Source organism: Carassius carassius, chromosome 17 (genome assembly GCF_963082965.1).
Source record: "Carassius carassius chromosome 17, fCarCar2.1, whole genome shotgun sequence".
In the NCBI taxonomy this organism is placed as follows: domain Eukaryota; kingdom Metazoa; phylum Chordata; class Actinopteri; order Cypriniformes; family Cyprinidae; genus Carassius; species Carassius carassius.
Window position 1 is genome coordinate 4256681 of NC_081771.1, and position 17204 is coordinate 4273884.

At 36.8% G+C, this 17204-nt stretch overlaps 1 protein-coding gene across 9 annotated transcripts in view; it reads left to right on the forward strand.

The window, feature by feature from the left end:
• Window positions 1-17204, forward strand: part of LOC132160797 (receptor-type tyrosine-protein phosphatase T) — a 236362-nt gene that overhangs the window by 137812 nt on the left and 81346 nt on the right. For all 9 annotated transcript variants that reach the window (XM_059570487.1, XM_059570489.1, XM_059570490.1 and 6 more), the window contains exons 10-12: window positions 1562-1763; window positions 2847-2949; window positions 7203-7476. In XM_059570487.1, coding sequence (XP_059426470.1) covers window positions 1562-1763; window positions 2847-2949; window positions 7203-7476 — 579 coding nt within the window. The remainder of the gene's footprint in view (window positions 1-1561; window positions 1764-2846; window positions 2950-7202; window positions 7477-17204) is intronic.

The window sequence follows — 17204 nt, forward strand, 5'->3', positions numbered from 1 at the left end:
ATTACACTTTACTTTTTGATTTTAGTTGCACTGTCCCGTATATACAGTCTATATACATATATATGTCGTCTGTGGTTGTCTTTTTCCTAAATATGAACAATGTTCCAAATACTAATTTTAATTTCAGAATCACTGAGATGTCTTATGTCGACGTCTGAAAAGTTTCATCAGTGAATTGTGTATGTCTCTGAAATATGTGTGTGAGTAATATTTGGTTTGAATGTGCAGATTTGCTTCTCCTGACTGTTTTGTTGCCTGTGGTAAGTGGACAGTCACGGATGTGTGTGTGTGTGTGTGTGTGTGTGTGTGTGTGTGTGTGTGTGTGTGTGTGAGTGAGAGTGTTTAGAGGGCATTCTGAATCACTCCACTATGCATGAAAAGCTTTTAGGCAGTGGGCCTGCCAGGCACCCAGCTGTCAATTTATTTGATTTGAATTGTGGACTGGAGTTATGAAGTGTGAAACGTCAGGGCTAAAATGTTTTGATTACCCCCATACACTGTGGCCATCAATTTCCATCAGCCTCCTCTAAGATATGGAAGGTATGTGTGTCTTAGCATGAAAATGGTTATCTGTAACCTAGTTTAGTAGTTGTTTTGGGGCGTGTTAATTCTTAGCTGGATGTTTTTTTCTAAAATGTACATGTTCAAAGCAAATCCAAAAAGCCTTGTAAAAGTGTTTAATAAGTGGCTTGTATCTACAGCGCAGTGCACTGAATGTGCTTGTTATTCATTGTATTCATAATATAATATTTGGGTTGCATTTGTAGTGACTGGAATTGTCTCAAATATTTGGAGAGAAAATCTGAATGCAGAAAAGCCAAAGTAACAGAAAGAGATCCAGTTAAACAAAAATGTTCAGTGCTAAATTGCTTTTCCTGTTCCAAAGGGTTAACCTTATTAAGAAAAATTATGTTTAAAGGAAGAATTCGCTCCAGACTGAAATGTTATTTCCTCACACATGTGTTGTTACAAACCTGTATGACTTTCTCCTTTCAGTGAAAAAGGAATCCAATATATATATAGTTTATTTTTTCTCAATAAAAAGCACCATGCACATAAATCAAACCGTTTTTTTTTTTATATAAATCTTTAAAAAATATACAAATTTAAAATAAAAATAAAAACATATACTGTAAGTGCCTCATTTAAGTCATGAAAGTCTTTAGAAATGATGCTGTTGTATAAACTTTGTGTGAAGAACAGACTGAAATTTAAGCCGTCATTCATTGAAAATGTATGTAAATGTGGCATGTGAAGACATGTTTGTCATTGAAACATTTAATTTCTTTGAAACTGACAGCCTTTGGTCAATATACTGTATGCTTTCGTTGTATGTAAAGGAGCAGCATGAACATTCATCAAACCCTTTTCTTTTGTGTTTTTTGGAAGAAATAAAGTCATTCAGGTTTTGGACTTAATGGTGAATAATCTAAGACATAACTTAAAGTTTTGGTGAGCTATGCATGGTATAATACACTTAAATTTGTGATTCCACTGAATCTACGAAATTCTTAATGATCTTGTCATTGTAAATGTTTATCGGTTTCTTCTTTTTCATTAGATCACCTATAAAGCACTTGACTCCCTGGACCCCAGTGCAGATTTGACAACACAACGTGGCCATGTCTTCAAACTCCCAAATGAGACCCATCATCTCTTCGTAGGATTGTATCCTGGCACCACGTACTACTTTACTCTGAAAGCCAGTACAAATAAAGGCTTCGGCCCCCCTGTGACCAACCGTATTGCCACCAAAATCGCAGGTAAGGGAACGGCAGGGTTTTAGCTGAGGGTGCAGCTAAGATTATTGGATATTTTCCAAAGGCTAATGATGATTATATGCAATTAAATCCAATAGTAAAACAGACCCTCAAGTTCCAGTTTAATTGAGTTAATGTGACAGACATTTGTTCTTCATGGATATAGAGTATTGACGTCAGACAGACTGGTGATAATGTATGAAATTATTTCAGGGAACATGAACTGACAGGGTTAAATAAGCTTAATTTGACTGCTTACCTAATTATCCCTTGCATTTCTAAAAATTTGCATAATTAGTTTTGTCATTTTGACTTTTTTGTGTCTTAAAGAAGCTTTGCTGGAGCGAAAATCTCATTAGCGAGTCGTATTATTGGCATAAATATCATTGGAATGCAGTTAATGTAAAGTGAACAAAATAATGAGAACATGAATCGTAAACAACATCCTCCACAAGTTTAACCATATTCCTCTGGCCCGCGGCTGTCAGTTCGTTCCGTTTCATAATGACGTGGCATTTGTGCAGCACGCCAGACACCATTTATTAAAACCGTATTGTTCACTGAATCTAAACATTGTAATGTGAGAGTGACATTTTCAGAACGATAACATAGTAATGATCGTTTTGAGTCAGGCTTCAAAACTGTATGCTTTATCGTAGGAGTAATACTGTGAAAATAATGTTTTTACAAATACATGAATATTAATTCTGCATAATATTAAAACATGTTTTTGTGTGTTTGAAAGGCAGCTGAGTCCAAGTTCAATACAAGCTAAACTCTGTTTTAATGACATTCTGTCAAATTCCGCATACAACGATTTTGACATCTCCTTCAGATTGTTAAGCATGCATGAAGTGTTTACATTAATGCACTTTCATTTCAAAGCTCTTTTATAAAATATTTTATACTTGCAAATGCAATTAACTTATGTTACATAAACCGATAAAAAGTGCAAAGCTTTTTAGACATCCGGTTCTCATCCATTTGTCCTTGTCACTTGAGATGAGATCTGCTAAGCTATACAGTAAGTGCTTGCTTTATATCCTGATAGTTGGTGTCCTTTAACATGAATCTGTGTGTGTGCAGCTCCATCCATGCCTGAATACGAGACCGACTCTCCTCTCAACGAGACCGACACAACAATCACCGTCCTCCTAAAACCTGCCCAATCACGAGGAGCCCCTGTCAGGTGAGTATCCAAAATGTATACCTTGAATGCGATCTAAGTTGCGATAAAGTAAATGTTATTGATGCTGAGAATGTTTGCATTTAGAACTTAATCTAATGAAGTACTTGTCAAGTGTGTTCTTTTGACACTTTCATTCAAAGGAGAATATGGAAAGGACAGATATAATGAGGAGTTATCAATTGACTGAGATTAGGAGCCTGAAAGTGTGCTCGCTGGACCCTTAACATTGGCTGTGTAGATTTAAGTACTTGTTCACATGCTGATTGTGTCAAACTACAAAACTGGTAACACTTCATTTCCATAGTCCACTAGACATTCTACTAGCTGTAAGTACAGTAACTTTGCAGCTACGTCAACTACCAGTCATTACCGTATTAGTAGACTGTCTGCTTAATATCAGTTTCAATAAAGAGATGTCCCATTTTGATGTCCACATCAAAATCAATTTATGAATGTGATTTTATATACATAGAAAGCATGTTAAATACAAGTAAAGTGTCTGCTTTACTGTTTCAAATAACATTTATCAAAATAAAATGCCAAAAAATATAGGTAAAATATTGGTCTTTTTAAAAATGTATAAAAATTTTACAAATTTATCTGTACTTAAAATATATGTAAAGGAATTAGTGATAATGCTAAATTTGAACTGTGAACTGTTGTTACACTGAATTAAATTTTAGTGGCTGTCTTCTTTAAATCATGGTAATCATGGGGGGGGGGGGAGTTTTATTAAACTAAAAGCTGTATTCAACTTTTATTGTTTTAATGCTTAAAAAAACCCTTTTCGTCATTGACCCATCTTTTAACACTTTATTTTAATAGTTCCCTAACAGAAATTCTTCTGACTGTAAGTAACTTTGCAAGTACATCAACTTATGCGACTAACTATAACCCTATCCCTGACCTAACAGTCTACTAATACTCTAATGAGAGCCAGTGTAGTTGCAAATGAAAAGAATCTGAGTTAGCTGACATGTTTTTGCTTAGTTGCTTATAGTAAATAGAAAATATAATGTGGATTAATAAATAAATAAATGAATTAATTAGATCTGTGGACAAATGTGAAGCACATTAAAAGGCAAGAATACACCAAATTACCCATGATTCCTCTCTAGTGCATTGACTGAATGAAGAAGTGCATTACTGTTGATTCACTCGGGGTTCTGAGGGTTTTTAAATGCGGTCATTCAAATAGGCATCATTTGTATGCTAAGCCTTCGAGGGGATCCTGGTCCATTTGGCTGTGTTTTGGCACCTAAACAGAGCCTTCCTCTGTGTGGAAATTTAGACTGTGAATGTGCAACAGATTTTGGCAAATTCTCGAAATTGCAAGTCGACACTGACTTCTGATTACTGATTACCCATCAGTAATTAATGACAATTATTTGGTTGCAAGCACAATTCTGAACTGTATTTGCCAGTGTTATTGTAGTACCATTGAGATACTACTTTTTATTAATATTTTGAGTCAGTTCAAATTTTTATTTGAAATATTTTACATTTTCATTGTAAAGTTTGTAATTTTTTGCCTTTTTAAATAGTTTTTTAAATATACCTATATAGTTTTCATTTTTTTTCAGTTAATTTTATTGTAGTAAATCAAGTTAAACCAAATTTCAATGAGAAATGGTGCCTTGCAAACTACCTGAAATAAGGGTATTCTTAAGGCATTATAATGAATGCATAATGCATTATAAAAAAAACTTGTTATATCAACTCATGAATAATTATAGCAACAATTTTAATACATCATAATACTTATGTATTTGTGGTTATAAGTTTAATAGTATGATGTACATTGTTTCTGTGGCTCAAATGGTGACGAACTGCGTTAGCAGTGCAAGGTTGTGGGTTCGATTACCAGGGCAATCATGTTAGGTAAAACATGGATAAAAGCGTCTGCTAAATGCATAAATTTATTTATTTAAATTTAAATTTATTATTTATAACACTTAATGAACACCATGTTAAATCTACTTAATTTACAGTATAATGGACTGTATCATATCTTGACATTGTTTATTTAAGATCTGCACAGTTTCTTACTACAGTTTGTAGTAATGTTAATTAATTGATGTGAGCTTAATACTTCAACTGAAAAAAATGCAGTTTTATATGGTTACATTTTATTTTGATGGTCCCCTTAATCAATCGACTATAAGCAACTTTGCAACTACATGCTGACTAACTCTCAGTAGAGTATTAGTATGCTCAAGAATATGCTCAATAAGTTGACGTACTTGCAAAGACACTTCCAGTTAGTTTATTTGTTTGTTGACCATCAAAATAAAGTGTTAGCATATATTTACAGTAGCAGACATACTAATACTCTGTTGACGGCTAGATGACATGTAGTTGCTGAGTTACTTATCAACAACTGTCTAAAGGGTATCATCAAAATAATCAACCTGATATTACAATAAAAATAGTTAAAGCAAATGTGTCATATTAAACATTCATCTGATCTGATCTTATGGCTGTTTGAAAGAAAAAAAATATATTATTATTATTATTATTATTATTCCTACTTATAAGTGGTCTTTGACCGCTTTAAGTAAAGTAGCATCAGAAAAATTGCAAGATATGAGACTTATAATACATTATAACTATGAGAAAAATAATCAATTGTGAAAGTGGATGCAACATATTCATTGTGTTATAAATCATCATACTCTTAAACGCTATAACCGCAAATAAGTAAATATTATAATATTAAAACTATTCTTATGAATATTCATGAGATTATACAACATATTATAAGTTTTTTATAATGCATTATGCATTCATTATAATGCCTTAAGAAAACAGTTATAGTGTATTATAAATATGGGCTTCATATATATATATATATATATATATATATATATATATATACATATATATATTAATTATTATTATTATTATTATTTTAGGTAATAATCATTTTTAATAGCTTTATTTTTAGTTTCAGTTTGAGTTTTAAACAACTAATAGCATTTGGCAAGACAATATATGATAATATTCTATTCTATTCTATTCTATTCTATATATTTTAAGGGTAGAACCAAAACATATAAAACTGATGTCTGTTTTATAAATAAATGTGGAAAAATGTTTAAAGTATTTCCATTGTTAGTGTGCTCTAAAATGCATATCACCCTGGCAATCCATAAGCATCTTTATGAAAAATACGTGACTGAAAATTGTTTATAATTACAGCATCTTTTGACCTGGGTTACAGCAGACGCACAACACACAACATCCAGTGTGCACTTAAAGCCATTAGTTTGAAATGGAGATCCAGTGTGTTTGAAAGAGAAAAGCAGGCAGGCCTCTTTGGTCATCGGAAATTATCCTTTATGAAAGATGCCAGATTAGAGGCTAGGATAATTTGCCACGTCTTTGCTACAAGGAACACACATTTCCCAAATTGCACATAATTGGGAAGCATGTTCTTGGCGTAAGACCACTTAATTGCAAACAAGTACTATTAGCACAAGAAGCTCAAAAGATGTCCTTATCTATTCATTGTGTACTGAAACACACACATGTCCCTATCCAGTCCTCCCCATGATGAGCACTTTCAAAAAGCCCAATGTGCACAAATCCACCACCTCCCCTCCAGCTAATTAGCGTAGTAGAGATTTCCCTCTGCTGGCTCGCTACTGCATCGCCTGCCTTGTTGTTTTCTTCAAGAGGAGAAGCAGCTGTGTATTTTTGGGTCTCATGCAGGTTTAAAGAGTTTTTTTTTCCAAGAAGAGAGTTTAATAGAGATGTTTAGCAGCTAGTTGTTAGCGTTAGACAATTCTTGATGGCTGACAAGGCCTTCTGTGATTCTTAGAAAGCTACGGGAAGAGATGTTCTTGATGGTTTTAATGGCTCGTTAAATTGCCTCGGGCACAGCTCCCTCTCTGTCTTTTTTTGGATGTGCCATCACTAACTGAAGATATTTCTCATATCGAGAGGCTGCAGCATAATGCTAAAGGATGTGCTTAAATATTACAATTGGCACTTACAATTCCTTACATATTAAGCTAGATTTATTGTGCACCAGTTTTCTCATTGAATGTCATGTTTTCCTCATCACTATGTCACATTACAGAAATTAAATGCATTGTGAACATGTGTTGTGTTGACTTAAATAAAAACCTATTGGAAGTGAGCCTCTTCATTAATTTTTCTGAGGCCTCATCAGAGACTAGCTACAATAATGACATATTAGGTACTTGTTTTGATATTTAGTACATGAATTCATCTTTTTCCCCCTCTAGTGCTTATCAATTGGTGGTTCAAGAGCAACGGAAGCAGAAAGTTCGCCGAGCCACTGATGTGTTGGAGTGTTTCTCCGTTCCTGTTAGTTTCAGAAACGCCTCCATCTTGAATTCACCTCACTATTTCGCGGCCGAACTCCCCCCTGTGAGCCTTGCTGTAGTACAGCCCTTTACTATAGGAGACAACAAGACTTATAATGGCTACTGGAACGCACCACTGTCACCAGCCAAAAGCTACAGCATTTACTTTCAGGCCCTGAGCAAAGCCAATGGGGTGAGTATCCCATTTACTGTTTATTTAATTGACCAATTCAGTCTTCTTGATAACGGTTGACACTTGAGTATTGGTAATGAAATAATGAATTGTATTTTGCACATGAGAATGGAACTTCATGACAATTGAGCATTTTCCAATACTCATCATTATGATGTCCAAAAATACTTGTAATATTTACTTTAGTATGTTTTGTTCTAACAAATGCTGTTAAGCATGCACATGCCAAAAACAAGTGCAGATGCACGTAAAAAAAAACCACACAAAAAAAAACTAAAAACTAATATATAACTGTATTTCTTACTATAATATAGCATTGCAATAATAGGAATCAAAATAAGAAACAGTATTGGCAATAATGTGAATGATAAAAAAATGTAAATTAAAAAAACCCATTGATGATAATGGTGGGAAATGTAGTGGTTTTTTTTACCCTTATTTTTAATGACATTTTGTGATTCAGTATTGAGTGATTCAGCCTTAAACAAGTCATCTTTACATTTGAGAAGTCTTACCATTGGGGGAAGAAAATCTTGTTTTAAAGTATGAAGCTATAGGATAAAAAGTCTAAAAGTACACAGAACATAACCTACATATCATCCAAAATTACAAGGCTATCCTAGATATATATTCACATATGAGCGTTTCAGCAGGCATAATGCACTCAGTAAAGGCTCCATTTGGGCCTGCTGCATTGCTGTGCATTTTGAAGTATGTGGTTCCCAATTTGATTGGATTTGATTCAATTCAATCTCTCAGTCTCAGGCGGCTGGAGAAAAGCACTCAAAAACAACCTCAGACCGTGACCCAGATAATTTGATTGGAGATTCATGCATAAAATATGGATTTAGGTTGGTAGTTCAGATTTGTTTTCAACTTACCTTGTTCCAAGTGTGCTTAAGGAGCGTTTGGTGTAAATGTGTGTGATTCAATTTTTTTCATTTCCACGACGCAAAGTAACAAATAAATTCACAATGCAATTCAGTTTTGAGATTACCTGTCATACTGATAGCTATTCAGTCCGGCTTGATGTACATAGCAGTTGTCATTAGTAGAATCATTTATTGATTTGGGGCATTCTGTGCAGTTTTGTAATGATATTTATGCATGGAAAATACAAAACAATATCAGTGCTTTATACAGTGACTCTGAAGAGTATTGGACACTTAAAAACGTCTGAATGTGATTGCACAGGAGAACAAATGATAGTACCAAGTGCACATTTCAAGCTTTGTTTAGTTTATCTGATAAAGACATTCAGAGATTAAGTGTCACTTAATATAAGTGATGATTAACAAGTTTCTTAAATTTTTGGAGGATAAAATTGAATCTATCTATAAGTCTATTGGTTAGCATTTGACACAGTATGTCACTCTATATTACTTGATAGACTAAAGAGTTGGCTTGGTAACTCTTTGGCTCATAATGTCAGCATGAACCGGAACTGTAGTCCTCGTTAAATTTTCTAGTCATCATTATCACTTTCCATGAAGTCCAAATGCCAGCATGACTTTTAAGGCCTTTTCAGATGAAGTGTGTAATTTTGGGGGTGTTAAAATACCTTTTCTTTTCCCTGCTGAAGCAAATCATAGGTTGATTTCCCCGAAAAGAGCCCTTCTTCAGTTGACATTGCACACATCAACTTTAGAGAAATACTACTGTTTCTTGATCTCTCCGTGTAGCAGCAGTCCATAAACTAATGCATCTCAGAGTGCCGCTGCCCACAGAGTTTCTCCTGGCACTGCTAATAGCTCCAGGTCATTTTTGATAGACTTTATCACGTCAGTCTTGCCAGAGATGGCAAGGGGAATAGTGGTCTCAAACAGTTCTAAGCTAAATTAGGATTCCTCCGCTCTCTTTTGTCCCTCGGTTGTGTTTGTGAACAGGATCGCAGACGCTCGGGCTAAAAGAGCAAGTAATTGCTGCTGCAGGCGTCTTTTGTTCTGAAAGAGGGATACGGAGTTGTGAAGAGGCACTCACTCGTTTAAGTGGCTGAACTCACACTAGACAGAAATTGAAACAGACACATGCAGCTTTTAACAAAATGGAACCCGTAAAGCACGTCCCGTCTTCGTTGTGTGGTAGGTAAAAGGACAAGTTTGTGGCACTTTGTTTCCACTGATGTGTTGCTCTGACAGGAGCAAACTCTCTGGAGGAAAACAGCTTTCATTTAAAAGTCGCGACCTGTCAAAGGTGAAATCATGGCTTGTTTGAGCCTGGCAGCTATTGTTGGACAACTTGATTAAAAAAATAACAAAACAAACAAAGTGTTAAAAAACATGTGCCCCAGGACTAGTGTTAAATGTTCAGTTAGTAGGTCAGATAAATAAAGAAGAAATATTTAAGAATCTGCACTATTTATTGAGTAAATTCTCATGAGATTTCCTTTATTTCACCAAATCAGAAGATGCTCTTGTAATAATAATAATAATAATAATAATAGCTGTATTATTAGTTTTTTTATTTTATTTTATTTTATTTTATTATTTATAAAATAATATTAGTAGCTTTTTTTTACTAGCTGTCTGGACCCAATCCAAATGTATATAGATTTGAAACTAAAATCTTGATGAACTACCCAAACTGTCTGCCTTGATGCATTCAAACACTGAATGCAGAGTTTTCATTTGGTCAGTGCAATGAAATACTTAATGCAGTATTCATACGGTATATTCATGAATATGATTAATTGCTTACTAATTAAATGAAATGGGAATAGCCCTAATCACGGGTTAATTAGTGTTTTACCCTCTTCCTGTTTTTCTGTACAATTCATCAGCATCTGATAGCATTGACACTCTTGTTTGGAGACTAAACATTTCTCTCGTGGCGGTCGGGAGTATTTTTGAAGCGTCTCACACTTCTTTAACACATGTTTTTTGAGAATCTCTTGCCTTTTCTTTCTTCATTTACACCTGACGCTGCAGTTAGCTGTCATGCTTTCCTTTGTTCTTTAAGAAAAACAGAGTGCTATGTATGAATGAAAAAACTATAGACAGCACAAGCAGCTTGTGTCATAGTATTTTGTTTTGTTTTTTAGTTTCTTTTGTCTAAATCTCCTGCTAATACTTCACCAGACTGAAGGTGTTACTCTCGAAAGCAACGTCTCCTGAAATAGTAGCGCCGCTGTCTCAAATACCTCCAGACAACTGGCTGATGCCACTTTTCTTTTGTCATTTTGTACAGCACATTTCTTTTATTCATTCTCTATGGAGCATTTTCCCTCCTGAGCCCCTAATGTGTAGATGATTGCCTCAGGAGGTTGTTGTAATCATTCATACCTGTGTTCATAATTCCTAATTAATCTGTTTAAAACACTGCAGAAACTGGGTAAACTTATCTTAAATTATGAGACACTTGGATGGTTTTTTTTCGTCTCCTAGGAAATAATGTTTTTGATCAGCCTGTTTGTGTGACGTGCAGAAGCTGATTATGACAAATAAATCAATTTTAATAAATAAAAGTTTCATTATAAATCATGTCTGTAGCATATATGTGGTTATTTGTTCCTTCTAGAGGCCCAAACTTAGAAGAAATCAGTGTGTTCACACAAACTGAACTAGTTGATAGTTAGGTATGGTTTCCTAGGTTACAGCTGTTGTCATCAGTAAAATTTGCTACAGGCATGTCAAGAAAACTGCTGTAATGGCTAACTAATCCAAAGAATGCTTCAGAATTGAGCGAGTGACCACCTAGAAACGGTATAGACTGTAAATCTGCTGTCATATGGATTAACTCTAGCAGGCACGGCAAAAAGCTAAACGGTGACATGAAATCCATATTCTTTAACTTCTCTGGCTAACCATTAGGCATTTGTCATGAGTCCTGTGTTCTTTTTAAAAACATTAATGAAAAGTTGTCACTCAAGTGTAGTAAATTGCAGTCAGTTGGATTTGTCTGTGGAGAGTTATTAGCTTATTTTTGCTTTTCTTTTCTTTCAGAACTGTCATGCATGTGCCAATCTTTCCATTTCGCAACAAAAGCCATCTTTTTTGCTTTTGTTTTGTTTAAGAACATCCAAACCACTATAGCAATGGTCTCACAACAACTTGACAATGAGCCACAGCACTTTAGCATCATTGCTCAGACCAGCAGCGTTTTCCTTATAAAGTTATTCAGTCTGCTAACAGTTCTTTTGCAGTCTGTAAGAATAACAAAGTTAGATGTTTAGATGAAGACTCTTTTCTCATTTTCACTCACCACCCTGCAGTTTTTCCTGAGCTGCAAAGACTTGTTCTTTTTCATCCCTTTTTCTCCTTCTTTCTCAGTCTTCCTCTCTCCGTCGTTATGCGGTCATAGTAAAAATCCTTTGACAGTCTGTCAGTGAATTATTTGACTGGAGGGGCAGACAGTATAGCTCAGCTGTCACTGGATGTTTTCCATCAGCCGAGACCCCCTGCTATTATTCCATTCCCCAAGTCCCAGCACTACGACTGCACTCAGAAACAAAGTACCGGCCCTCAGCTCCTCCTCTCACCCTTTTCGGTTGCACTTTATTTTACAGTACGTGTACTAACATGTACTTAAAGTGTACTTACAGAGTATTTATCTAAGAAAGTTCTGGTAATACATGGTAACTACATGGAGTAGGGTTAGGTTTAGGGGTAGGTTCATGGTTAGTACCTAGTTATTACATAGTTATTGTAATTAATATAATAAGTACATAGTATGTACATGAGGAACAGGACTGTAAAATAAAGTGCTACCCCCTTTTCTCTTACAAAAAGTACTGAAGTCATACCATGGTGTAGCAGAATTTTATTAACTAAGAGTTCCCCCTCGGTAAACTCTTAATTGCTTATTTCGGTGTGAGGTTGATGATGAATTTATTTGTATTTTTTTTAATGTTGAAATTTTTTGTGAAAACAATTTAATATTTCTACAATTTTTTTTCTGTGCTGAATAAAAACTTCAAAAGAACATCTTGCTTACCCCAAAGTTTTGAGCAGTATAGGGTAATATTACCATCTGATACCATCATGGTGTACCATTGTACTGCCATAGTACTTTTTTGTAAGTGATATCTTACTATGGTAAATGCCATGGTACAGAATAAGTACCCTATTCATATGTCATGGTATTTACTTGATATTCTAAGGTACTTCTAGAACACCATACCCACCCAACAACAACAACAACAAAAAAGGTTTAAACTATGGTACTTTTTAATTACAACCCGAATTCCGGAAAAGTTGGGACGTTTTTTAAATTTTAATAAAATGAAAACTAAAGGAATTTCAAATCACATGAGCCAATATTTTATTCACAATAGAACATAGATAACGTAGCAAATGTTTAAACTGAGAAATTTTACACTTTTATCCACTTAATTAGCTCATTTAAAATTTAATGCCTGCTACAGGTCTCAAAAAAGTTGCCACGGGGGCAACAAATGGCTAAAAAAGCAAGTAGTTTTGAAAAGATTCAGCTGGGAGAACATCTAGTGATTAATTAAGTTAATTGATATCAGGTCTGTAACATGATTAGCTATAAAAGCTTTGTCTTAGAGAAGCAGAGTCTCTCAGAAGTAAAGATGGGCAGAGGCTCTCCAATCTGTGGAAGACTGCGTAAAAAAATTGTGGAAAACTTTAAAAACAATGTTCCTCAACGTCAAATTGCAAAGGCTTTGCAAATCTCATCATCTACAGTGCATAACATCATCAAAAGATTCAGAGAAACTGGAGAAATCTCTGTGCGTAAGGGACAAGGCCGTGGTCTTCGGGCTCTCAGACGACACTGCATCACTCATCGGCATGATTGTGTCAATGACATTACTAAATGGGCCCAGGAATACTTTCGGAACCACTGTCGGTAAACACAATCCGCCGTGCCATCAGCAGATGCCAACTAAAGCTCTATCATGCAAAAAGGAAGCCATATGTGAACATGGTCCAGAAGCGCCGTCGTGTCCTGTGGGCCAAGGCTCATTTAAAATGGACTATTTCAAAGTGGAATAGTGTTTTATGGTCAGACGAGTCCAAATTTGACATTCTTGTTGGAAATCACGGACGCCGTGTCCTCCGGGCTAAAGAGGAGGGAGACCTTCCAGCATGTTATCAGCGTTCAGTTCAAAAGCCAGCATCTCTGATGGTATGGGGGTGCATAAGTGCATACGGTATGGGCAGCTTGCATGTTTTGGAAGGCTCTGTGAATGCTGAAAGGTTTATAAAGGTTTTAGAGCAACATATGCTTCCCTCCAACAACGTCTATTTCAGGGAAGGCCTTGTTTATTTCAGCAGGACAATGCAAAACCACATACTGCAGCTATAAGAACAGCATGGCTTCGTCGTAGAAGAGTCCGGGTGCTAACCTGGCCTGCCTGCAGTCCAGATCTTTCACCTATAGAGAACATTTGGCGCATCATTAAACGAAAAATACGTCAAAGACGACCACGAACTCTTCAGCAGCTGGAAATCTATATAAGGCAAGAATGGGACCAAATTCCAACAGCAAAACTCCAGCAACTCATAGCCTCAATGCCCAGACGTCTTCAAACTGTTTTGAAAAGAAAAGGAGATGCTACACCATGGTAAACATGCCCCGTCCCAACTATTTTGAGACCTGTAGCAGAAATCAAAATTGAAATGGGCTCATTTTGTGCATAAAATTTTAAACTTTCTCAGTTTAAACATTTGCTATGTTATCTTTGTTTTATTGTGAATAAAATATTGGCTCATGTGATTTGAAAGTCTTTTAGTTTTCATTTTATTAAAATTTAAAAAACGTCCCAACTTTTCCGGAATTCGGGTTGTAGTAACCTCTTTTTGCCTTCCCTACCAGTTTTTGTAGCTTGTATGCCTCCCTCCATTCATCTGTATTGAAAGTCCTCATAAAACTCCAACAACATTATTTTCCCCCACTTCTACAGTGGCCAGCAGTGTTTGACCCTGCATGTCCGATAGCAGTCTGTGACAGACAGATGGTCCGCTCACATATGGACCCCTCTCCACCTCGCTGTGCCAATCCACCCCCTGCTTCAATGCCACAATCAGATGGGACAAACCGTCACTGACAGCGAGGTCACATGTTAGTGGCTGCCCTTTTCTTGCATTGCACTGAATTGACAGTTAATTTTTCACTGTCAACAGTTTGAGTCGAAGGTGTTGTTGTGTTTGCTTTCATCAGCATTGGATGTATTTGAGCAACTTGTATGGGTTTTGATTTGCCGTGAGCCAAATTGATATGTTGCCAAGGGGATTTTTAATATTTCTGAAGAGTGCCACTGATAAAGGCATAGTGAATTATAAAATAAATGCTAGGAGAGAGACTGCCTGTATTGCTTCTTCAAAATGCATTTTCTGATTTATTTGTTAGTGGTGTTTGCTAAGACAAGCTTCATTAGGGTCAGTCATTTAATAAAGCTTCTAACCATCCCACATGCAAATGATACCTCAAATCATGCGTCTTGTTGAGGAGAGGTGTGCTTTTACTTGTCTAAGTGATCAGACCTGGCGGAGGTTGCATCCCATAGACTTGAATTGAAGTTGGGGCTGGGGGCACATCTAGGAGTCAGAATGTCATAGACACCATTCTTGAGTCTTTTGACTGCGGCCAGTGCGAAACTACCTAGCAATCACCCAGAATACCGTAGACAAGTATATAAGTATTAACCCTGTAAACAAACTATTTTTTTGTCTGTGTTGTCACGTCTCTTGGTAGCAACATTCTGAACTTTTAAAGAATCAGTTGGCAGATTAATTTGAATGATTTATGCAGCATACAGCAAAGTGATGTTGAGTGGTGCTAAAATAAAAAGAAAAAAATTAGTAGTGAATTTTGAGAACTGCGTGTTTGCGAACATTTAAAGGGATTATTTAGGCTGTCTAGGCTGTCATTCTGCAGATGATTTTATCTAATGCAACTTGTAGTGCACTTATTAGGGTAGAAGCACATTCTGGGCAAGTGCACATACACAGGTGTGAATACTTAGACACTGCAATGTGAGTGCAACTTAAAGGGATAGTCCACCCACTCACTGTCATGTGGTTCCAAACTCGTTAAACTTTGGTTCATCTTCAAAATATGAATTAATTTATTTTTGAAGATACCTGAGAGCTTTCTGTCCCTCCATCAAAAGTCCAGGTGTTGTAAAATAAATCAATATGATCCAAGTCTTGTGAAGAGATATTATTGCTTTATACAGTATGATGAACAGGTTTAGGCTCTAGGCTTTTATTTAGATCTAAACAGTGATCGACATATAAATAGAGAGCATGTTTGAGGTTCTGTGTTTACCATACGTCCTGCCACTTTGTACTTGTTTATATATGAATAAACCCATCAAATAAATCTGTTCATCTAAGGTTTGGTTAGCTGGAATTTCAATGCAGTGACAGAAACCTCTCAGGTTTTATTAGGTTTAGAACGACATGAAGGTGAATAAATAATGACAGGATTTTCATTTTTTGCATTCTTGCATTGCTGCGTTGGTATCATTGGTTTATCTTTTCAGTAAGATTCTTGTCAAATAGTTGCCCTACCATGACGTTAGTAGTTTACGTAAAGAGAAAAATGAGCACAGAAGAAAATAATTTATGCTATAGAGCCTCCTGTGGCAATGCTGAGATTATGGCATGTACTGTACTTCTGACACTCTTTTCAGATGTATAATACAGCTGCTATACAGTATAACTTTCTGAAGTATTGCTGTAAGCAAAACCTTTCAAGGCCCTGTGATGTGTAGGCATTACTGTTTACGTGCCTGCTGAGATGAGGTGCACAAGGACAGCAGATCTAATCAAAACAAGTGGCTGTTGTAAACATGCTCACAGAAACACATGGTAGCATCTGGCTTCCTGTCTCAGAGCTCTAAACTTCCATGCAGACTTCACACCAAAATCTGCCGGCTAATTAACACCTGTCACGCCACACGTGCCATTCGGATGATGCAAGTGAGATTTTTATCATCATAACTGGCATTCCAGAGGCAGCCACAAACATATTTAAATAGAATAGAATAGAACAAGAAAAACTTCTCAGCCTCCCTGGGAAAGTCTATGCCAGGGTACTGGAGAGGAGAATCCGGCCGATAGTAGAACCTCGGATTCAGGAGGAACAGTGTGGTTTTCGTCCAGGCCGTGGAACACTGGACCAGCTCTATACCCTCTACAGGGTGCTGGAGGGTTCATGGGAGTTTGCCCAACCAGTCCACATGTGCTTTGTGGATTTGGAGAAGGCATTCGACTGTGTCCCTCGCGGCGGCCTGTGGAGGGTGCTCCGGGAGTATGGGGTCCGGGGCCCTTTGCTAAGGGCTATCCGGTCCCTTTACGACCGGAGCAGGAGCTTGGTTCGTATTGCCAGCAGTAAGTCAGACTTGTTCCCGGTGCGTGTTGGACTCCGGCAGGGCTGCCCTTTGTCGCCGGTTCTGTTCATGATTTTTATGGACAGAATTTCTAGGCGCAGCCAGGGGCCGGAGGGGGTCAGGTTTGGTGACAACACGATTTCGTCTCTGCTCTTTGCGGATGATGTTGTCGTGTTGGCCTCATCAGGCCAGGACCTTCAGCATGCATTGGGACGGTTTGCAGCCGAGTGTGAAGCGGCTGGGATGAGAATCAGCACCTCCAAATCTGAGGCCATGGTCCTCAGTCGGAAAAAAATGGTGGCTTGCCCACTTCAGGTTGGTGGAGAGTTCCTGCCTCAAGTGGAGGAGTTTAAGTATCTTGGGGTCTTGTTCACGAGTGAGGGAAGGAGGGAACGGGAGATTGACAGACGGATCGGTGCAGCTTCTG